This window comes from Bos grunniens, chromosome 3 (assembly GCF_055505025.1).
Source record: "Bos grunniens cultivar Pamir isolate PY7600 chromosome 3, Bosgru_T2T1.0, whole genome shotgun sequence".
NCBI classification, from domain to species: domain Eukaryota; kingdom Metazoa; phylum Chordata; class Mammalia; order Artiodactyla; family Bovidae; genus Bos; species Bos grunniens.
The window spans coordinates 81517670-81542695 of NC_141167.1; the positions used below are offsets into that span (position 1 = coordinate 81517670).

At 34.4% G+C, this 25026-nt stretch overlaps 1 protein-coding gene across 5 annotated transcripts in view; it reads left to right on the forward strand.

Moving 5' to 3' along the window:
• The first annotated feature begins 725 nt into the window (after positions 1-725).
• The window catches only part of RNPC3 (RNA binding region (RNP1, RRM) containing 3), a 45909-nt gene continuing 21608 nt past the window's right edge, over positions 726-25026 (forward strand). For 4 of the 5 annotated variants that reach the window (XR_015161609.1, XR_015161612.1, XR_015161611.1 and 1 more), the window contains exons 1-13: positions 726-1024; positions 2174-2221; positions 7346-7464; positions 8352-8435; positions 8860-8971; positions 10030-10098; positions 12176-12318; positions 15152-15277; positions 17926-18077; positions 19994-20155; positions 21203-21297; positions 21385-21443; positions 24608-24740. Coding sequence is in view for 1 of the 5 variants with exons in the window: in XM_086394457.1 (XP_086250583.1) it covers positions 833-1024; positions 2174-2221; positions 7346-7464; positions 8352-8435; positions 8860-8971; positions 10030-10098; positions 12176-12318; positions 15152-15277; positions 17926-18077; positions 19994-20155; positions 21203-21297; positions 21385-21443; positions 24608-24740 (1494 nt within the window). In the remaining 4 variants the exon portion in view is untranslated. Of the gene's footprint in view, positions 1025-2173; positions 2222-2387; positions 2543-7345; positions 7465-8351; positions 8436-8859; positions 8972-10029; positions 10099-12175; positions 12319-15151; positions 15278-17925; positions 18078-19993; positions 20156-21202; positions 21298-21384; positions 21444-24607; positions 24741-25026 lie in introns of all 5 variants that reach the window. The other variant, XR_015161613.1, reaches the window with a different exon arrangement.

Consider the following 25026-nt stretch of genomic DNA (forward strand, 5'->3'; position numbering starts at 1 on the left):
TGTCCTCATGGGAGAATCCCATGGAATACTGGAGAGGGTTGCCATTTCCTCCTCCAGGGGGATCTTCCCGACCCAGGGATCCAACCTGTGTCTCCTGCATTGGCAGGCGGATTCTTTTACCACTAAGCCCCAGAGGCCGCTAGTTTCATGAAAGGGAACAATGGCCATACCTTATCAGGCTGCTGTGTCCCATGATTCAACAAAACAAAACACTGTTTGTGTCTCAATTTTTTCATCCTTAAAACTGAGTTAGCCTGGCTATGCGAAGGCTGCTGAGCCGAAAAACAAACAAACTTGCAACCGTCAGGTATTACCATCCCAATGCCGTGGACAAACACCCTGTATTTGTCAGCCAATCACAAGCACTTGGAAATCTGCCAGGATTAGAAACCTAACCAGCGTCTTTCGGGACCGTCCCGGTGCCACGCCCAGACCGGCGCGCCGCTCGCACATGCGCAGCAGTAAGTCCTTCTGCCCTTGGGGTTACTTCCTCCTCGAAAAAGGAGGCTGAAGTCCATCGTACTTTAACATATTTTAATCCTCACACCTCTCTCGGGGGAATTTTAGTTTTAAACATCATCAGCAGCTACCTGGAATTTGAATCAGTTTGGTTTCCCATCACTGGAACTTCCCCTTTCAATCTAAGGAACTTGTCTCCGAAAAGTTGTCATCAGTCTGTATTGCAGGTCTCGCGAGAAGGCGACCGTCTCTCGCGTTATTTCCTTGTTTCCAGAATCCTTAGCGCGGAGTGGAAGAAGACTCTTTTAGCTCCGCTTCTTTTGATGACTGCGGTTTCCTCAGCGGCTTCCCAGGTGCTGAGTCTGTGTGAGAAATGGCGGCCCCAGAACAGCCGCTTCCGATGTCCAGAGGATGCCAGAATTCTGCTTCGCTTTCTCCCCCGCGGGGCGACCGAACCCTTCTAGTGAGGCACCTGCCAGCCGAGCTTACCGCTGAGGAGAAAGAAGACTTGCTGAAGTATTTCGGGGCGCAGTCCGTGCGCGTCCTATCCGATAAGGGGCGCCTGGTAAGAGCGCGCGAACCCCTAGTTTCCGGGGAAGGTCCTAGGCCGGTGACGTGGGGAAGGGAAGTTCTGACAGAAGGAAAAAGAAGAGTGGGGAAGATGCGCTGGTGGAGTGGAGGCTTCCTCTTCCCCTTCCCAGTCTTTCTTCTTTCATATCAAAATATCTTTCGTCCCAAATCAAGTTTTAATTGGCTTGTGCCTCGATTAGTCGCCGCGCTGCGGAAAAGGGCGATTGAGAAAGGCGAAGCAGAAAGAATGAAAAGTAACCTTTATTATATTCCGTTTCTCACCCACCCTGGGAATCTCGAAACTCCTCGGAATTTAGAAATATTTCTCTTAAACTCAAGAGTACTCCCAAAAATATGTAACAAAGGGATACTTAAAAATCTTGGTTTGCTTATAAGCCAGCGTTAAGATATTCATCAAAATAGAGGAGAAACTACAGAAGTCGGCAACTTGAGTAAGCTAATTACAGGATTTCTACTAGATTTTTGAGGAAGATGTTCTTCATAAAAATTGTACAGCGTAGTCTTTCAGGGAGTGATAATTTAAAACTATTAAAAGTCCAACCCAGGAATGTACAAAATTACTTTATTTTCCATTATACCCGAAGATGTTTTACATGATTGCTCTTCATTAAAATAGTGACGGTGATGTTATTAAGTTTCTGCCAGATGATCTATGACGGGACAGGACATCAATAGTTGTCTCCCTAGGTGATTTTAATATGCAGCCAAGGTTGTGAATTGAGTTAAAAGAAAGACCCATTTAAACTTTGCATTTGGCTATATAGTGAAAAGTTTAGATCTTTGGATGCGTTACACATGGAACATATTTTATGATTTTGGATAGTTTAAGAATGGACCTCCCTGGATAGTAGAGGTTTTTAAACTTAAGGATTGTTGAAGTACATGAAAATATATTTAAAACATGCTGTGTGTGTGCACTTGCAAGGCTTTCATTTCAAAGAAGTCTGATCCTAAACTGATTTAAAAACTGTCCTGAAATTCGTAATCAGTTAAATGATCTCGATTTCCTGCCTTTTCTGTGATTTTATTAGTGTCAAATCACTGTCAGCTGGTAAAATATCAGATGTCCTTATGAGAAATTGAAATTATATTTTAAATAATTTGTACCTTAATTGTTTTTCAGAAACATACAGCTTTTGCAACTTTCCCTAATGAAAAAACAGCTGTAAAGGTACGACTCCTTCTTTTGTGTTACTTATTACCAACTTTCTATTATCCAGGCATAGTTAAAAAATGAAACATTAGGCTAAACTATAATTTTTAAAAGCAAAGTGAAGTAAGTCAAAGTCGCTCAGTCCTTTCCTTTCCTACTCTTTGCGACCCCGTGGCCTATACAGTCCATGGAATTCTCCAGGCCAGAATACTGGAGTGGGCAGCCTTTTCCTTCTTTGGAGGATTTTCCCAACCCAGGGATCGAACCCAGCGTCTCCTGCATTGCAGGCGGATTCTTTACCAACTGAGCTACCAGGGAAGCCCTTTCAAAAGCAAAAAGGTTTGTATTTCCAGAATTTGCCTCATTGGCTACATTCGGCTTGTCAGTTGGCAGATTTTGCCCAAAGTGTAGATATTTGGGCATAAGACTATTATGAGTTGACCAAAAGATTCATTGGGGTTTTTCCTTATGATGTTATGGAATAGATTAACAGGAACATGAATAAAAATTGAATTGTAACCTTTTGTATAATTAAAAATGACAAGCTTTGAAGGATGAAAACATCCTTTAGACATAAAAATTGTAAGGCAAGATGCTTTAAGCATTAAATAGAGAATGTATATTTAAAAAATCCTGGGGGATCATTTGCAAAGGTGACCTTTGAGGTAGACCTTTAATGATTAGTTGGATCTTGAGACGAAAACAAAGGGAAATGGGCTTTCCATGTTTTGAGACCACTAAAGAAGACTGTGGAGCATGGAAAGCTCTAAGTGAAGCAAAAGCTGAGGGTTGAAATAGGACTTGGAAAGTAGGTTGAGTCTAAATTTGGGTTGAGGGGAGGAAGGGATTGAATTTTGTTTAGTAGTTATTCTTAAGGTACTTGATAAATTTAAGCTGACCAGTAATATAGTCAGCTCTATGAAAGATATCTTGTAGAGTTCATGTAATGGATTAGATGGGGAAAAAGATTAGACGTAGAAAAATCAAAAGGAAAACCTAGACAAGAGAACTGTTACAGTGGCCAAGGCAGGAGAAAAGATCTGAGTAAGGAAGTAAGAAGACAAAAGAAGAAGTAGATACACATTGGGTAGAGATTGTGTTTGTAGGTCCTGTGATCCCTGTAGATATGGTTGAGAGAGAGGGAACACTTGAAGATTTTCAGACTGAGTTCTTGGGTTATTACTTTAGCTGATATGAGGGGCAGGACTCAGAGAGTGTTTTCAAAGGTATGTAATGAATTCATATGTTATCTATTAACTGTGAGGAGTCGGTGGGCTACTTCTGTGGAAATATTTTAAAAAGCAATGAAAAATATGGGTCTAGAGTGGAGGTAGGCTTAAAAATGGAATTTCTTCAACAAAGTGAATGAATATGGCTGGCCAAAGGAAGAAGAACCAGCAAAGAAGACAGGGAGGGAGGGAGAAGTTAAAAAGGAAGTAGAACTAGAAAACAAATTCTCATGGATGCAAAGAGAAGAGAGTTTTAAGAAGACAAGATCCTCTAATGACACAAGGTGAAGAATTAACAGTCTAATAGTAAAGTACTTTTTATTGGGAAACTGTAGAAATGACCAAATTCTTAATAAGGGGAAAGGACACTTTAAATTGTAGTGTATCCATACACTGGACTACAACCCTCAGAAAATGAAGTCAAATGAATATGTATTGATCAGAAATGTAACCCAGATAGATTCATAAACAAAGTTGGGAAATACATATTATGTAACCTCGGAGTTCTTGAAAACTAGTACTATGTATGTTAGTGTATGCCTAGAACAAAATGTAGCAGAGCTATATACCAAATAATAAATGTTTTTCTCCCAGGGTGGAATTACAGAAGACTTTCACATTGTATATATTAAAATATAGGAAAACATTTTTTTCAAAAAAGATATTTTGAAATACAGTTTTAAAATATTGTTGGTAAAATATGGTAATGAACCACATTGTTTTAGAGTCAAGATTAACTTGTAGGAGAGGACATGGAGCCCGTCATTATCTTTGGGAAATACTTGTATCGAAAAGAAGGAATGAGAAGATGGTAGCAGTGATAGAGTTTTTAGGCTATAGTGCACCTGATTAATAGTTTTTTAAAACAAAGGGAGAGAGATGTTTATAGTAAGTAGCTGAGAAAGCTATGAGGACTAGTTAACATTAAAAATTAAAAGCTATAACTTTGAAGAGAACGTGTAACACATTTTGAGAGGAAGAAACTTGAAGTAATTCAGCTGTATTTCAGATAATCAGAGGTTCGTTGACAGTGAAGAGGTCTAGATTGAATTAAGGACTTGAAAATTATTAAAACATTTAGAAACTTGGTTTGTATAATGGAGTCAAATAAGAATGCATAAAGATGGTAAAATAAAATTATAGTCCCAGTTAAGCCCTAAAGTTCCATTTGTTCAAAAAATCCACGGTACCTGCTATGTGCTGGATGCTCCTTTAAATCTTGGGATCTATTAGTAAGTCAAACGCAGGTTTATGCCATCATATGAACTCATGTTCTTGAATGGAGAGACAGACCATAAATAATAAACTTAATAAGTTATTTAGTATTTTAGAAAATGAAGGATCAGGAGTGCTGGGTTGAGAAGGTTAAGCTACAGTTAAGGTAGTTAGGGTTATGTTTGACCAATATTTTGAAAGAAGTAAAGGAAGTTAGCTAAGGAAATAATATGGGGAAAGTGAATTCCAGTAAGGGGAATAAGCAAAATGCACTAGCTTGTGATCAAGGCATAAAAAATGGGGGGAGAAACTGAATTTGAGGTCAGAGAACTTAGAGAGGGCCATGACATGTGCATTCTAAGTACATTAGATTTTGCTGAATAAAATTGGGTGCCATTGTAGTACTGTGAGCAAAAGAGCATCATAATTTGACTTATATTTAGAAACTATGAGGACTAGTTGGGAGAAGGCAATGGCAGCCCACTTCTTTACTCTTGCCTGGAAAATCCCATGGACGGAGGAGCCTGGTAGGCTGCAGTAGAGTTGGACATGACTGAGTGACTTCACTATCACTTTTCACTTTCATGCATTGGAGAAGGAAATGGCAACCCACTCCAGTATTCTTGCCTGGAGAGTCCCAGGGACAGGGAAGCCTGGTGGGCTGCCGTGTATGGGGTCGCACAGAGTCAGACACGACTGAAGCGACTTAGCAGCAGCAGCAGAGGACTAATTAACATTAAAATTGAAAGCTATAACTTTGAAGAGAATGTGTGACACATTTTGAGAGGAAGAAACTTAAACTCAACACTTTGTGTTGAGAATAGATGGAAGGCAGGGAAGAGTAGAAACAGGAAAATGTGTTAAAAGATTAAACTGCTAGTTCAGTCCAAAGATGGTGGTTTCTTGGACCATGGTGGTAGCAGTGGAGATGGTAAGGAGTAGTTAGATTTTAGATTAATTTGGAGGTAGAAGCAAATAGCAATTTTTGATGGCTTGGTTATGCAACATGGGAAAGAGGTGTTAAGGGTTATTGCAAGATTTTTGACATGAGTAAATGAAAGAAGGGAGTTGCCATTGAAAGTTTCCAGATGGGAAACATTTGAGGTGAGGGTGGGGAGAGAAGATTCAATTCCTGGAGTGTTAATTTTAAAATGTTTAAAATTAAGAGAAGCTATCCAGTAGTTTGGAAATATGTTCCTTGACTTAAGGACAGAGATTTTGACTGAAATTATAAGTTGGGAAATTATCAGCGTAGAGACAGTCTTTAAATTTAGGGTACTGGATTAGATCCAAATATAGATCTCTGGAGTATACCAACATTAAGAGTTCAAGACAGCATAAATAAACCAAAGTGATTGAGGAGTAAAACACAATAACGTGGAAGAAAACTGTAGGGAAGTTATAATGTCTAGGGAAGTTATAATGTCTAGACTCCAAGTGAAGAACATGTATAAAAAAAAGAGTGATTGTGTTAAATACTATAAAATGAAGATTGAGAGTTGACCATTGGTGTGGCAGTACAGAATTTGTTTGTGACAGACAGTGTCAGTGGACTGATTAAGGTATAAACCTGATTGGAGTGAGTTTGAAACTGGATGGGAGAGGAATTTTAGATAGAGGGCATAGATGTTCCTCGAGGAGCTTTACTGTAAGAGTAATTTAAGGGGAGGGAGGGGGAAGGGGGGAATAGTGATAAGTGGGATCTATTAATGAGGAAAAAATACTTTGTAGGATGGGAGAAATCAGATTGTGTTTGTATGCTGTTGGGGACAATCCCGTAGAGGACAGAAAATTAGCAATGTAGGTAGGAACACACCCTGTACAGTTCCAGAAAGAAGAAGAGGGGCTGGGATTTAGTGTACAAGTGAAGTGAAGTGAAGTTGCTCAGTCGCGTCTGACTCTGTGATCCCATGGAATGTAGCCTAGTAGGCTCCTCCATCCATGGAATTTTCCAGGCAAGAGTACTGGCGTGGATTGCCATTTCCTTCGCCAGGGGATCTTCCTGATTCAGGGATTGAACCCAGGTCTCTCACATTGCAGACAGTCACTTTACTGTCTGAGCTACCAGGGAAGCATATACAACAAGTCAACTAGATTTAAATAAGAACATAGATCGTTGATATGTGATAACAGATAGAAGGTAGAATATGTGGATTCAGAAGATGGTAAATGAGAAATTATGGTTTGGAATCCGAAATTCTCATTTTGTAGCTTCAGTTTTCTTAAAGTAGGAAGCGATATCCAAGGCTAAAAGAATGGGACAGGACTATCATGAAGTTAAGGAAGAAGGAAATAGTGCAAAATATTATCTTAGAGATTGGTAGAAAAAAATGAACTGAGAATGTAGTATGTAACTGGTTGGCTTCATTAGAGGTTGCCCTCAGATTTGTGATTGTGATTGTGAATTTAAAGTGAGACCAGCCCAGTTCATTATGTTTGTTTTTCTAAACATTTTCTGCTGCATTAGCACAGGAAAAGTTGGATTTAACCAGATCTTAGTTTTGCTAAGCGATTGGAAGTGATTGCCTAATGAGTAATGAAGGCTTGGCAGCCTGACATTAGAAATGGGTGAAAAATAGCCAAGGAAATGTTATCAGCATTAACAAAAAAAGTGTATAAATTACTTTATATGTGGTCTGTAACAGATAACTTAGGTACAGTTATTAATTATTTTACTCTTTTGTTCTTCCAACTGAAGGCATTGACAAGACTTCATCAACTGAAACTTTTGGGTCATACTTTAGTTGTTGAATTTGCAAAAGAGCAAGATCGAGTTCATTCACCATGTCCCTCTTTGGGCACTGAAAAAAAGAAAAGGTATGTAGATAGGTTTTCCTAGCCTTTTAAAAGTTTATTATTATTTTTTTAATTTATTAAAAAATTTTTTTAAATTAAATTACTAATTTTTTTAAAGAGTTGTATCGCTCTTGGATTATTTTCAGACTAACAAGTAAATAATCTGAAACAGTAAATGATTGTATCTCTCTACTAAATCTAGTACTTGAAAGCAATACATTTGTTTGTTCCTAATTATGCATTCGTAACCTGAGTATTGATTTAATATTAGGACTTAACCAGTGTGAAATGAAAAGAGAGTAGGTGAAAGCGTTCAACTATTAAGTGGAGGGAAGGTAACTAGTATAAAGTCCTAATATATAGCAAGGTATCATTAATAGGCACAGACTTGATTCCTAGCTGTAATTCTTTGTAGCTATATAACCTTTATAAATTGCTTTACACCAGTGGTTCTCATAGTACAATCCCTGCACCAGCTGCATCATCTAGAATCTTGACTGAAGGAAAGATTGTTCGTCCTTAACCTAGTCGTACTGAATCAGAAATTTGGGTTGTTGGGGGTGGTGAGGAGGATAGGCCCCAGCTGTCTGATTTTTAAGAAACCCTTGCTGATGGACATTAAAGACATTTGTGTGCCACTATTTTATACCTGTGAACTTCAGTTTTGGTGGGTGAGGGCTGTCAGTAAGATTCATCATACCATCTTCGTGTCATTGCTATGAAGAATAAATGAAAACGTGGCTTGCCTTATATCTGGAATTAGTTTTCTTTTTCATTGGTATTTACTTAATAGCTGAAAATTGTACTTTCGCAGCTATTTTTATAATGCTGTGTTTGAAAAGATAGTGTCATTTTTGTCATTCTGTTTCTTCTATAGATAACATCAATTTTGATTCCATATTTCTTAGGTCTGATGATCCTGTGGAAGATGATAAAGAAAAGAAAGAACTTGATTGTTTAACCATAGAAAATGGAATTGCACCAAACCATGGGTTAGCATTTTTGTTTGTATTTCATTGTGTCTTTTGCTTTTATTTTGGATAGGTAGGTTTGTGTGTGGGGGTTATGTGTGTGTGTGTGTGTTGTCAAGATATTTTTAAAGGATATTTTAGTATATATAATGAAGATTTTTAGTGTGTTGATTAAACATATAGAGCATTAAGAGTTTGTCACTGAATTTGGTTCCATTAAAATGTTCAAAGTTGTAAGATAAGCTCTGAAAAGAAATGCTATATTCTATAATGCAGAGAGAAGGCAACTTGCTGTTTAAATGTAATCATTTAGATCTTTTAGGAACAGAGTACTCTTAGATTTACTGAATCATTTGAGCAATTTGTATGTTATTAGGTTACCTAAAATAAGTTATTGATATGAATCTTACTAAAACACAATAAGCATTTTAAGTATTTTTTTTAGGCTGACTTTTCCTCTAAATTCATGCCTCAAGTATATGTACCCACCACCTTCAAGTACAATCCTAGCAAATATAGTAAATGCTTTGGCAAGTGTGCCAAAGTTCTATGTGCAGGTAAGTAGAATAAACATTTCTCAAAGTAAATACTTTCTCGTACTTTTTAAAAAATAGTTGTATTAATCAGACTAATTCCTATAAGGGTGATAATATTACAGAATTTTAAAGATGCCTTAGATTGGGCTGTTATAGCTAAGTACCATGATCTGGGCGGTTTTTAAATAATAGAAAATTATTTTTCACAGTCTGGAGGTTGGAAGTTGTATATCAGTGTGCCGGTAGAGTCAGGTTCTGGTGAGGGCCCTCTTCTGGGTGGAAGATGGCCATTTTCTCTTTGTAACCTCATGTAACTGAAAGAGCGTGAGAGAGCTCTCAGTTGTGCTTTTTATAAGGTACACTAATCCCATTTATGGGAGTTCTACCCTTATGACCTAATAACTTCCCCAAAGCCTCATGTCTTAATACCATACCATTACATGTTAGGATTTAACATATGAATTTTTGAGAGGGACATAAACATTCAGTCCATTGCAGAAAGTATTGAAAAAATAACTACATTCAAGTAAGGGTTTTTATAAACTATAGTGTAAAAATACTATGTTTAGTATTAATACTAATAAGCATAAGCTAATTTGGGAAATGTAATTTCTGGTAATTCTTCATTACTTTAGCATATGCTTTTTCCTTTCTTAGAGGAAAAGATATAGAGGATCCCTCAATAAATGCTTAGAAATATGGACAATAAAAGATACTTTTAAGTACAAAATATAGATGATGATTTTCTTTATTTTTCTCTATGTTTAATAATTCGCAATAATCAAGGAAAAAACACTTTAGTAAATTTCACATTGTAAGAATATGACATTTTTAATAATGAGAATAATGGTATTTTGTACAATTGATAAATATTTTAGGAAGGTTGATCTTCTAAGATATACCAGTGCCTGAGATATACCAGTTTAGCCCTTTCCTGGTATTATAAAGGCAAGAGGTGATCCTTCCTTTGCACTAAATTAATCACTAGTATTATTGCAGAGTTTTTAAGTACACTATCAGATGTGAGTTGAATCATGATTTTTCTATTTGATTTCACATGTTTTATCCCTTTTATTAAGGTGCTTCATCTTATGAATAAAATGAATTTGCCCACACCTTTTGGACCAATTACTACCCGGCCTCCCATGGTAAGAAAGCTTTTGGAATTTTCAACATTCAAAATTTCGCTTCTTGTGGTGAGATTATTGAGGCTAAATTTTACAAATGTTGTGCCAGTGATCTCTAACGTGTATTGAAAATGAAGAACAAATACAAAGTTAACGTAATAATAGTCCTGTGGAGAACTGAAAGTGGGAAAAAGCCAGAACTTTTTTTTTTTTTTAATTTTTTCTTACTTGGCCATGCTGTGCAGCATGTGGTATCTTAGTTCTTTGATCAGAAATTGAACCCATGACTCCTGCAGTGGAATCATGGAATCCTAACCACTGAACAGCCAGTGAATTCCCCAGAATATTAAAGTAATGTTTTTGGTAATAGAGGCCATCATTTCTCTTAGGGTTATTCAGTCCTTTGATCTAGAACATTGTGCTATCCTACAAAATAGTAACATTTAACAAGCTGAATTGCCTAAAATTTCCATTTTTCTGGTTTTATTGCTAGTAAGTTACATTTGCAGAAAAACGGTTGATAATTTTTTTTATTAGAATTTACTATGCAAATCTATTGATACTTTTGTTGGTAGGTTATGTCTGCTCTTCAGTAATTTTAGTAGTTTTATTATTTTGCTGTAATACTCAGTACTTCGTTGTTGGTTTTTTTTTTTTTTTTAAATTAATTGGAGTATAGTTTACAGTGTTGTATTTCAGGTGTGCAGTCACACCTAAATCAGTTATATTAATACATATAGGTATGCTGCTAAGTCACTTCAGTCGTGTCTGACTCTGTGTGACCCCATAGACGGCAGCCCACCAGGCTTCCCTGTCCCTGGGATTCTCCAGGCAAGAACACTGAAGTGGGTTGCCATTTCCTTCTCTGATGCATGAAAGTGAAAAGTGAAAGTGAAGTCACTCAGTCGTATCCGACTATTAGCGACCCCATGGACTGCAGCCTACCAGGCTCCTCCATCCATGGGATTTTCCAGGCAAGAGTACTGGAGTGGGGTGCCATTGCCTTCTCCGACATATACGTATAGCCACTCTTTTTTAGATTCTTTTCCCTATATAGACCATTGTAGATTATTGAGTGGTTTCCTATGCTATACAGTAGGTTCTTATGTATATTATGTATAGTAGTATGTATATGTCAATCCCAATCTCCCAATTTATCCCTCCCTCACTTCCCACCTGGTAATCATAAGTTTGTTCAGATTCATGAGTGATTCTTAAGTCATGTTGTAACTCTTTTATTTCTGTTTTCTAAATAAGTTCATTGTACCATTTTTTTAGATTCCATGTATAAGCAATATTATATGATATTTGTCTTTCTCTGACTTAACTTCATTTAGTAAGACAGTTTCTAGGTCATCTGTGTCACTGCAAGTGACATTGCTTCATTCTCTTTAATGGCTGAGTAATATTCCATTGTATATATGTCCCTTTAGTACTTTTTCAGATAACAGCAATGAGAAATTATTTTAGAAGGCTAACAAATTGAAAATTTGCTTTTGTATTGTGCATTGATTGCTTTTCTAATGTCTATATTAGCTTCATAATTTTTCTTTGTAACTCCAAAACCTCAATGCCTGGCATGTTGCGAGGATAATAGTTAAAATTACACTAGCTGCTGTTAACAAAGCTCAAATCTTAGTCACTTAACACAATTCAGATTATCTCTTGCTTGTGCCAGGTTCATTCCAAAAGTAGGGCAGAATGGTGTTCTTTCCTGAGTTACTAAAAAGATTCAAGTTAATCTGCACTATGTGCATTCCCTGGTTGGTGAGGACGTTACTGTGCAGCCTGCAGATAAAGAAACGAGAGAATTTTATGTGTGGGAAGTCTTTATGCTTACCTTTTCATTGACTAAAACTCGGGTGAAATCTAACTGCAAGGGAAGTTTGGAAATTTAGTCCAGCTAGGTGCCAAGGCAGAAGAAACAAGTTTTGTGATCGACTAAAGTCTACTAAGGCAAGTGTTCCATCAATATATGTTGAATGTGTAAAAGAAAATCATGAGGAATAGAGAAATGTGAGAATCATGTACCTGAATGGAAATAGTTTTCTATTCATAAACATCATAGATTACCATAGTATTTTTTGTTTTTACTTAGTATGAGGACTATATGCCATTACATGCACCTCTTCCACCTACATCTCCTCAGCCACCAGAGGAACCTCCTTTGCCAGATGAGGATGGGGAATTATCTAGTAAAGAATCAGAATATGAAAGCAGTGATGATGAAGACCGTCAAAGGTATGTAATGTCAGATATTTGTGTAGATTCTAATAAACATAGAATATATGAATGAGATTCTCTTACTCTTCATAAATTTTGCATATAGTTCTTCCTAATTCAGGGTCCTTAGCATTTGTCCATTCCCAGCTCCCCATCATACTATAGATTAAGGCCTGAGACTAGAAATCAAGACCTAAGGAAAAATTTTTGCATGATGAGTAATTTTTTTGATTGATCATGGTATAAAGTTGATCATTGTTTTTTATTGATTCTGTATTTGAGAACTTGCCCACTTGTTACAGTTTATTTATAACTTCAACATCAGTAATTGCAGTGCTTTTACGGTCTTCTAGCAGACATGGGCATGTACGGAATGGTGAAAAATTTGAGTCATTTGATATGCACATCACTCATGAGGTAGAACAAAGTGACATTCTGTCTTCTTGTTTCAGCTTATACTATAAATAAGGGTCTTTTTCGCCATGCTTTTCACATTTTTGTGCTGTTTGTTGTTGGTTTTGCTGTTTAAAATGCCCCCAAGTGTAGTGTTGAAGTGCTGTCTAGGGTTTCCAAAATCAAGAAGGCTGTGATGTGTTTTATGGAGAAAATTCTGTGTGTTAGATAAACTTTGTTCAGGCCTGAGTTATAGTGCTGTTGACTATGAGTTCAGTGTTATTGAATCAAAAATATATATTAAATAAGATGTTCTTAAAAGTAAACAAACATAAAACGAGGTGTGTAATGATCAGTTGATGAAATGTGAGCACGTGCTTGCAGGAACCTAATCCAGAATTTCCTTTAGGGACAGTGATTGATTATTCACTAATTCAGTGTTTGCGAAGGCTTTACAGAACAAAGTTAGGTTGTATTTCTGTTTTGTCAGTTTACTTCCCTGGAATTTATTTACTTCAAAGTAATTTCTAGAGCAACTTTATAGAATTTTATACAAGAATATTCACAATAAAATTACTGCAAACGAATTATTCTTTTATTGGTTGTTCTTGACGATCTACATATATTTTATTTAAAGCTTCTGGCAAAGAGCAATAAGTTGTTAATAATGTTCAGCAGAGCCTAAAATAGAAATTGCTAAACATTTTCTGTAAAGAGCCAGAGTTCTGTTGTAGTGGGAAAGCACCAGTGGATGATACCTAAATGAATGGATGTTGCTATCTTCCAATAAAACTTTCTATTTAAAAATGAACAGACAATGACTAGATTTGGTCCTTTGGCTGTGTTTTGTCAACCCTAGCCTTGAAGACCTGTATAGGCAAATGGTGAGAATCATAGATACACACAGAAGCCACCAGATACAGAGGGAGTGTTTTAACAGGAGTCAGAATCCAAGCAGAGAATCTAGGCACCGTATACAAGTAATCAGCAGCAATTTGACTGTTATTGAGGCAACATCCACTTGTATAGTGTGGCTCCTTATACATTCTCTTTCTAGGGAGAGAGTTAAAAGTCAAAGCTTAGGTGGGGTTAAAACTACCAAAACGGGAGTTAATAGATCATCGGTCTTGAATAGAAATATTTTTAAGGCTGGCAGCTTTTGATAGACTAATTTGTTGCTAAATAAAGAACAAGAAGTATTACAGTGGATTAATTAACCTCTGTAAATTTTATTTTCTTTATGAAAACAATGATAATAATGAGAAATGTTTTATAGGCTGGCCACAACTGTTTTCGTTTTATTTGAATTTCCATTTAGGGATGTAGTGAGGAAGTCTGCAACTAATTCATCTCAAGTCATGAGAACAAAGCCTTTGAATGAACTAAGCTCTGGTTTCATGCTTCTCTGTTATCTTTTGGAAATATTATAAAACATGCTACTATATATTTATCAGCAAATATTTATTGATTACATAAAATATGCCTTGCACTGTTGTAGAGGCTTAGTATACTTTTGGAGAGCAATTTATGAATATAGATATATGTTTCATATAACTGGATTTATTCATAAAATTTCTGTTAAACCATGGTTTTTAAGAGGCTTTAAAAATTTGTAGCATATGTTTTCATTTTTTTCTTGCTTATGGAAAAAGGGTTTAATACTTATTTTAACTCTTCTTAACTACATTTTATTGTGCTTGTTTTCAAATTTCACAAATTTAACTCTGGAGAAGTAGAGCTGTGACTAATGGTTTTGAACTTGCTTTGTGGAAACATTGTATCTGATCCTGTGGAAGAGCCAATAAAGACTAGAGAAGATCTATTCTAAATATTCATAATCATAATGGAGATAAGTTATATACAAAGTATCAATTGTCGCCCTTTGGTTGATTAAGCTACTTTAGAGTATAATATTTGAAAACTGTGTTTTCAGGAACAGTGTAAGTTATCTTGTTTATATAAGGATGCTTTCCAACAATTATGCACAAAATATTTTAAAATTAAGTGTTTAAGTCTAGGTTTTCTTTAATAATTAGAATATTAATCAAAATAATTTTACTGTGTTTGTAAGATCTGTTGACTATCTGTCAAGGCAAGAGCAGTAAAGTTACATAGATTTTATTTAGTGTATCTTGTTTAACTTTTTGACACAAAGTTCAGTCATTTATTTGGGGAACTAATAATTTTCGTAATAAAACATATCTTTAAAACTTGACAAGTTGCAATTAAGTAAATTCCCAGTTCCTTCAGGCTAAGATGAAAATTGATCAAGGAGATTGATAACTTGAGCTTTTGTCAAATGAATTATATCTTAAATTATGACTTAGAAATTCTACTTAAGCCATACAAATCATTTTATAATTTATAAGCTCAAATAAAAATTTAAGCTTAACAAAAACAGTGGTAAATAACTGGGCTTTTACATAAATCTTTTTTACTCTTCTTTCCGCTAATGTAGAATGACCAAACTAATGGAACTGGCAAATCTTCAGCCCAAAAGACCAAAACCAATAAAGCAGCGCCATGTGAGAAAAAAGAGAAAAATAAAGGATATGTTGAATATACCATCATCTGCTTCACACAGGTAGTTTTGTTTTAGATTATACGATAAGAGTTCTTTATATAATTTGTTTAATTGCTTCACTGAAATCATTTCTCATTCTGACTTCTATCAGTGCATTTCGTTTACCAATGATTTCTTATTTGCCAAATTCACAAGTATCCCTAATTTTCTCAAAGTTGACCAGCATTTGATACTATTGACTATGCCAGGTTTCAAAACTGTCCACCTTTAATTTTTTTGTTTCTCATATTTAACTCCGTCTCTTCTTCTTTTTCTTCCTACTTTTTTCTTTTATGACTTTCACTGACTCCCTTACTTGCTTTTTAAGTATTGGATTCCATATATTCCTGTCTGTAGTCATTTTCTATTCATATATTTTTACTTCTTGTTAATATCATTAATTTTTATGATTCACCAGTTGTAACTGATAGATTCCAAATCTCCATCTCTAGATTTAAACTCCTGAGTTTTATTTCCAGTTTCCTGTTTGTATACTCAATGTCTTGTATGCACTTAAGGTAGTATTCAAAGCAAAATTAATGTACTTTCATTATGTCTTTCTCTTCCTGTACTGACAGTTTTGATAATGGCATCACCAGTGTGCTTATATGAAAGTTTGTTAGTTTTTCCTAACTTCACTACCTGATATCAAACATTTTTTTGCTTCAGAGTACCCTCGCAGGTAAAAGTTCACATGGCTTAGCACACAGGACCCACCTTTAAATATTTATTAAATGTGTGATAAGTTCTATGCTAAATATTGTGGGGTTTGGAGCATGCTTCCAAAGCTCAGTGCTATCTTTTCAAACAGTGAGTTAATAGTCTTATGGGCAGGTAAAACATACGCACAGATGACTGTTGTATTATCAATTATAATATTAAATGATATAACAAGATGTAACTGAGAATGAAAGATTGTGAGAAAGGAGAAGTCACAGCCAGTTAAGAAATCTGGAAAGACTTTAAGACAGAGGAGACAATTTGAGCTGGGCTTGAAGGACGAGAGGCAAAAATGAGTCAGGGAAGAGAGATGCAGTTTGAATAAAATAGTACATTTCCAGAGGTAAGGCAGTTTGGTGCGTAGGAATAGAAATGATGAAAGGGAAAGCTAGAAGGATGTGGAGATACCTGCCTTAAATGTTATGTAATGATATTTGAATACATTGAAGGAGCTGTTTTAATACATTAAAAAATGAAAAATTTCTCTCAGATTTTATCATCTTATAGTAAGCTTTCAGGAAATATACTGATGTGGGGTGATGATCAGGGCAATGCATATGAAAGAATTTTATTAGATATAAATTAACTTCCCAGTATGTCTTAAACTTTGTGTTAGAATAGAGAAATTGCCAATGTAATAGTGTTTATTACTGTGTATTTTGTTTGAAATGTATTATCCCTTTTGACTGATTATCTGACATTTTGCATTAACAAATTTTTTTTTGTTGAAATTATGGTAGAAATTATTAGCCTGTTTGCCATGGATTTCTGTGTACTTAAATATCTTAATCAATGAAAATTGCCATTAATTGCAGTTTTAATTCTGTTCAGCTTTTCTACAAGGTAAATTTCCTTTGAACTTGTAAGTAACTTCATAAATTGAGAAAAGTTTGTTAAAATGATGTTTTTACATTTTTCAAGGAATGGGTCTTTAATCTTTGGATTTTTTAGAATTATTTTCTCATGTTAAGTGTACATAATATGATGCATATTTCCCACCTATGTATGTTTTGACACCACAGTCCCGTGCTTTTAATCCCTATAACAGCACCAAACAATTAAAAACTAATATAGTTGACCCTTAAACAACATGGGTTTTAACTGTGTGGGTCCACTTGTATGCAGATTTTTTCAGTAAATACTACAGTACTACATGATCTGAGATTGGTTAAGTCCATGGATATGGATCCATGAATACAGAGGAACCATGGATATGGAAGGCTGACGAAGTTACATACATACAGGTTTTTGACTGCTGGGGTCAGGGCCATTAACTTCTTGAGTTGTTCAAAGGTCAGCTGTAATGTGAACCAATTAAATTTTCCAGTGACTACATTAAAAGGTGAAATTAATTTTAATAATGTATTTTATTTAACCAGTTATACCTGAACTGTTATTTCAAAATACAATTAATATAAAACATTGAAATGTTTTACATTTCTTTTTTTCCACACAAAGTTGTCAAACTCTGGTGTATATTTTGTACTTAGAACATAAGTACAGATTAGAACATAAGCAAGATTTCAAGTGCTTATTAGCCACATGTGGCTTATGGCTACTCCATTGGCCAGCATAGATATGTAGTATATAGAATACAGTGCATAAAATGCTTACATTACACACAGAATGAACTTTTTTGCATATTGGCCAATATCCTGACGTTTAGAATCAGTAGTCCTAAAGTTCTATCTCTTGTCATTTACTGACTGACTTTATGCAATTATTTAACATCCTTTAACCTCAAACTCCTTACCTGTCTAAACTGAGAATTTAATAATATCCATATGAGAATAGTTGTTAGGATTTTTGAAGCATTAAATGTAAGTTACTTTGTTCAGTGCCTCTAGTGTGTTTTATTAGCTTTTTAAATTTAAAGTTAATATGAAATTATGTTTTTCTCAAAATTTTGTTTGCAATTACAAAGTAATGCTATCATTGTTTATAAACAGCAGTTTACATCCAGTGTTGTTACCTTCGGATGTATTTGACCAACCACAACCTGTAGGTAATAAAAAAATTGAATTCCATATATCTACTGACATGCAAGCTGCATTTAAGAAAGATTTAGAAAAGCAACAGAATTGTGAAGAAGAAAATAGTGGTAAGCATATTCTAGTTCTTTAACATGCTATGTAAAAATTTTTCTCAGTCAGTTTTTTGTATTAGAATTAAATTTTATATGCTTCTGTTTTTAGTATTTGTGAGTATATTTAAAATGTGCAATTAGATCTTCCTTAGTGTCATGGAATACTATTCATTTTAAACTTTTTAAGTAAAACTAAAATTGGTGCTAAATGTGTTACCTTTTATTAGTAATGAACTCTAGGGTGAAATTTAGTCTGGTTTTTCCTGATGTTTACTTACCCCAAAAATATAAATGTTTCTTGTATTGAATTATTTTTCATTGCTTACTAAATGTGTGATGCTCTGTGGTTTTATTAGTACAGTTGAATTACTGGTTAGGAAAACAAGCTGTGAAATCTTTAGTAGATTTCATGTAATTTTTTTTTAATCCAAAAGACACGGAAGGTTGTTAAACAAGATACCATTCTTTAGTTTAAAGATAATATACTGATATTACAGATTTCTTTCCTGCTTATTTTAAACATTATTTTGATATTATACTACAATGGCATTTCTTTATTCTTTTAATTTTTAAATTTTAGAAATAATACCAGCCTATAGAAAATATAATCAGAACAGAAGCCTGTGAAATTTTAAAAAGTTAACACCTCAAACCCCACTTTTCCCTATTTGACTTCTTAGAGATAAGCATTGTTAGTAATTTGATATGAAGATAGTCCTTCCAGATCTCATCCTATGCTTGTGTATAAACATTTTATTTTCTCTTTTTTTTAATAATCATCATAGGTTACTTTTTGAGGCTGCATTACACTCCATGATAGAGTTATGTCAATATTTCAATCAAACTCTAATGATTGAAGTTGAGGTTTTCATTTTATTATTACAGAAATTCTGGTATGTACATTTTTGTACATATATCTTTAAAAGCCCTTGTATGAATATAGGGTAGAGTTCTAGTAAGTATTGCAGATGTACTGAATGAATAACTAGTTTTAAGTCTTGTCTCTCTGATGGTAGTGAGAACACGTTGCCTTTACAGATAACTCTTTTTTTTTTTCTTTCAGTGTCTGTATTTGATGGCTAGTGACCCTTTGATGCAAATTTCTATTTTTTAAGCATAATTTACTCAAAGACTTAGACCTTATTGAGGGGTGTGGCAGTCATCCCATTCTGCATCACTGTAGAGTAATGGTGAATAAACAATGAAAACAGTTCTAAAGGCTCTTTTCTTCCTGATGCCTTCAGGCCATAAAAGATCTCTTGGAACAATAGTTTTTCTACATTAGGAGACTTTTAAGATCCTAAATGTGGCATGCAAATGTGGCATGTTTGCATCATTTTCATAGCTTTTTTAAGGTTTTGTTTGCCTTTTTAGGTAGTATAACTGGGAATTTTTATACTGCATGTTTAATCCTGTTCTTCCCAACCCTCTACCCCAAATCAGTTTAACTTTCACTGAAGCTAAAATTCATGTTTTCTGAATGAAATTCATTATATTGCTATGTTGTGAATTTAAAATTTATAATGATTTTAATTTTCTTAATTGAGTAAGTGTGCAAATACATATTTTTCTTGACTTCTTGTAGGACCACCAGTATTGACCTTTGTGTTTTTTGTTTTTTTTTTGGTGGGGAGAAGTATAATGGATGGATTTTTTTTTTTTTTAGTATCCTCAAATGGAAGTGTCTTATTTTATGATTTTCATGTTATAGTGACAGAGTTGAACAGTCATGATAGAAACCATATGGCCTGCAAAACCTAAAATATTTACTGTTTGAACCTTTATAGAAAAAGTTTGCTCACCCGTTTCAAAGTGTTGAGAAAAACACCAAAGAGGTTTAGTGCTAGAAGATATCTTAAAAATTAAAAATGGAAAAGAAAAACTATTTTGAAGGGAAGATTTTTAATGGCTAATGTCAATGTTAACTCTAGATTTACCTGCTACTGAAGCTGATGCATCTAATATAGGATTTGGAAAAATCTTTCCCCAACCAAATTTGAACATCACAGAGGAGATTAAAGATGACTCTGATGAAATGCCATCAGAATGTATTTCTAGAAGGGAGTTGGAAAAGGGCAGAATTTCTCGAGAAGGTAATTGCATGAAATAAACCAGAACTTACTATTTTACATTTCTTTGGCCCTTCAGAAGCAAAATAAATCTCTTCATGTTATTTACCTTAACTAAAGCATGTACTTCAAGACATATCTTCAGTTAAATGTTTTTAATCATTACTTTTGGTTTTTAGTGCTCATACTTTTATAGGGAAGAAACTATCAAAGTATCGCTCAATACAATGTTCCCAAAGTATATTTGTTTGGAAGACTGTTTTCATTTCTGAGACTTTTATATGACATCTTAAGTCAGTGTGACCAACAGTTTGGAATTCTGTATTCAAGATACAGTTGATAGACCATCACAATACTGTGTCTGAGATGTATGCAAAGCAGTTGTTTGTCTAAAAATATAGTTTTAACTCTTTGGTAATTAAAAGCTTGTGTTTATGAATTTTATATCCTAATATGATAGTTTTTTTTACTTCTAATGGATTTTTTCCTATTTTAATATATCTTAAAATATTTAGGGATTTTAGATTGACATGTGACACATAATATTTTCATAATAATTGGAAACTGACTTTCAAATAGCATTTTTGCTTAAACATCTAGTTGTCAGGAACACATTTCAGAGACTGAATAGAAATAGCTAAATAGAGATTCAGAGCCCACAGTTTGTCTGAAATACTTGATAATTACATTTTGAGTAATTTATTTTACATTTGACTATACTGGTTTCTGGTACTTAGGGAGATTGACTTTAATCAGAAAATAACACAGATGTTTGATAGCATCTTTATTTGCTTCAGTCTTTCAAATAAAAATTAAGCTTTAATAAAAATATTTTGTGGATACATTTTAGTAATTTTAGATGCCTGATATTTTTTAACATCACTTTAGATTCTTAATGGGTATTTTTATACCATTAGTAACATTGTCATTAATTTCTATGATTTTAACATTTTCTTAATGCTTATTTTGTCTATTTAGCAGTTATATTTGATTTCTGTTAAAGTTTTTCTTCAAAAAATTGATGAAGCTGTCTTAATTTTGTATCCTTGTCTTGCTTTGTTTTTATGTAAGAAATGGAAACACTTTCAGTTTTTAGAAGTTACGAACCTGGTGAACCAAACTGTAGAATTTATGTAAAGAATTTAGCTAAACATGTTCAGGAAAAGGTAAGTTGAAATTTATAAATTGGTTTTATTATTTTGCATGTTTTCCCCTGGTTTTCCTTATTAGTCTTTTCTTTGTTGAAATTCTAGGACCTTAAATTTATTTTTGGAAGATATGTTGACTTTTCATCAGAAACCCAACGGATAATGTAAGTGGCATGTATATTCTCAAATTTTGTTTTGTTTTTAATCTGTTAGAAATTAACCCTTTTTAAATATCATTTTCCCTTTAGTGATTAAAATTATATGAAGAAATTGTTCATACCTATTGCATAATTAATCTTTTAGACATCTAGATCAGGATTCAGCAAATTTCTTTTTAAATGAACAGTAAAAATTTAATATTTTTATATTAAAATATTACAGTGTCTGTTGCAACTACTCAGTTTTGTCTTTGTAGCATGAAAGCAGCTGTAAACAATACATAAATGAATATTAATGACTGAGTTCCAGTAAAACATTTATAGAAACAGGCTTCATCATAAATTCTAGACTTCTTTCCTAACCCTAAAGCAGTGGTCCTCAAACTTTAACCTGTCTAAGAGTTTAGTAAAACCATTTCCTTGGCTCATCCTAGAAAGTTTGGTTTTCTAAACTGAGATAGGATGGATGAATTGGTGTTTCTAAAAAGCCTGTGGATAATGCCACAGCTGCTGGTCCAAAGATTAGATTTTGAAAACTAGTGTTTTAATGACTAAACCAGCAGTATATGGTACTAAAGCCAAGTGTTTTAGATTCTTCCTGTAGTGGCAGCTTCTCTCTCAGTTGGAAAGACTTCCGTTTTATGAGTGCAAAAGAGAAGGATATGACTGTAAATGATTTAAAAGGTAATGTTTGAAGTTAGAATTTCATTCTTTGAAATTTTATAATTAGTTAAGTCTAAAATATGTATGACCTTGGCCATATAAATTGGAAGTAAAAATTAGAAAATGTAAGGAGGGAGACTCTTGAATGGAAGTTAGATAGAAAGTGACTAATTAATGTAAAATTAATATTTTAAAATCTTAACCCGGGCAATATACTTCTTTATATAAGCATGCACTGTATTTTAAAAATGTCCCATTTATACTCATTAGTGGCAGATACCTCTTTTTATTGGGATACCAAAAGTTTATTTTGCTGGACGTGCAAAATGGTAACCCTTGTTCCTGTTGTTGCTTTTGTATAAGTGGAAAAAATTTAAAAATATATACATTTGTGTGTGTGTGTATGTAAATGTATGTATGTCACACACAAATGTATTGTGTTATTGTGTGTGCCGAAAAACATCTATTTCTGCTTTATTGACTATGCCAAAGCCTTTGACTGTGTGGATCACAATAAACTTTGGAAAATTCTGGAAGAGATGGGAATACCAGACCACCTGATCTGCCTCTTGAGAAATTTGTATGCAGGTCAGGAAGCAACAGTTAGAACTGGGCATGGAACAACAGTCTGGTTCCAAATTGGAAAAGGAGTACATCAAGGCTGTATATTGTCACCCTGCTTCTTTAACTTCAGTGCAGAGTACATCATGAGAAACGCTGGACTGGAAGAAACACAAACTGGAATCAAGATTGCTGGGAGAAATATCAATAACCTCAGATATGCAGATGACATCACCCTTATGGCAGAAAGTGAAGAGGAACTTAAAAAGCCTCTTGATGAAAGTGAAAGTGGAGAGTGAAAAAGTTGGCTTAAAGCTCAACATTCAGAAAACGAAGATCATGGCATCCGGTCCCACCACTTCATGGGAAATAGATGGTGGAATAGTGGAAACAGTGTCAGACTTTATTTTTGGGGGCTCCAAAATCAACTGCAGATGGTGACTGCAGCCATGAAATTAAAAGACGCTTACTCCTTGGAAGGAAAATTATGGCCAACCTAGATAGCATATTCAAAAGCAGAGACATTACTTTGCCAACAGAGGTTCGTCTAGTCAAGGCTATGGTTTTTCCTGTGGTCATGTATGGATGTGAGAGTTGGACTGTGAAGAAGGCTGAGCGCCAAAGAATTGATGCTTTTGAACTGTGGTGTTGGAGAAGACTCTTGAGAGTCCCTTGGACTGCAAGGAGATCCAACCAGTCCATTCTGAAGGAGATCAGCCCTGGGATTTCTTTGGAAGGAATGATGCTGAAGCTGAAACTCCAGTACTTTGGCCGCCTCATGACAAGAGTTGACTCATTGGAAAAGACTCTGATGCTGGGAGGGATTGAGGGCAGGAGAAGGGGACGACAGAGGATGAGATGGTTAGATGGCATCACTGACTCGATGGACGTGAGTCTGAGTGAACTCCGGGAGTTGGTGATGGACAGGGAGGCCTGGCGTGCTGCGATTCATGGGGTCGCAAAGAGACATGACTGAGTGACTGATCTGATATATATATATATATATATATATGCGCATGTGTGTGTGTATATATATATGTGTGTGTGTGTATGTACACACCATGTTTATGCATCCTTTCTATTTCCAGTATTGCCTCCCATTAGCATTTGAGAGGAAAAATAATTCTGTATTGAGAAACTGTACACATCAAAATGATAAATTAATAATTGTTTCCTGTGGGACTAGTCTTGTGAATTTTTTAGAAAAAAATTTAACTGCACATTTTGATTCTTAAAATTTCTTTATATGCTTTTGCTAGTCTCATAGACTAAATGCTAGGCAGTATTTTAGTTGTAAATTATAGTCTGTTTTTTAAGTAGTTTATAGTTTCCTCCCCTGAAATATGGACAGGAGAATACACTGTGGAATAATAGAGTAACTTGGAATGCAAAATCTGGTTTGTATTTTTGGCCCTAACTTTAGCTATCGGTATAACACTGAAGAATTCACTCAATCTCTGTACACATTGTCTGTAAAATGGTAATTTTTGACTAGGTGATCGATAAGGTCCCTTTCTCTTCTGAAATTCCATGTTACTTTTCTATAGTTTCTGTCAACCCTTTTATTCTTGGTTGTATAGTTGTTTTTGTCACTTGAGTAAACAGTATTAAATTGGCTGCATAAAACTTTTAAAAAAGAGAGATGAAAGAAAAACTTATTTACTTTTATAGTTGCAAGTATATATGATTTTTTAAAATCATATATACTTTTATGATAGTTAAAAAATGATAAGAACATCATCAAACTTATATTACCTACTTATGAAAACAATTTTAAAACAGAATATAAAATATAATTTTAGAATGCCTAAATAATGTGCTAATCAGATAGTGGAGTCATTTTTATTCTGAAATAGCAGAATTTTAACTTAACACATTCTCATTCACTTTATCAGAATTCTTTGACATTCTTTAAGTCAAAACATTATTTCTTCCTTGACTTCTAGGTTTGATATACGCTTGATGAAAGAAGGTCGCATGAAAGGACAAGCTTTCATTGGCCTTCCAAATGAAAAAGCAGCGGCAAAAGCGTTAAAGGAAGCTAATGGATATGTTCTTTTTGGAAAACCTATGGTGGTTGTATCCTTCAAATTAGTTGGTTCCAGATTGAGTTTATAGCAGTAAGGGTATAGTTGAAACTAATTTTTATATTATGCTTTGGAAATCTCAACAGCTTGCATTCCAGCTTGAGAATATTCAGTTATAATATTTATAATACAAACATTTGAGTCAGATGACAATGTTATTTAGATTTTTATTGGAAAATAAGCATAATGAGGCTATTAAAATCCAGCCAAGTCTAAACATTTTATTTAATACTTAAAATATATATACTTGCTAAACCAAAGATAGTACAGTATCATTT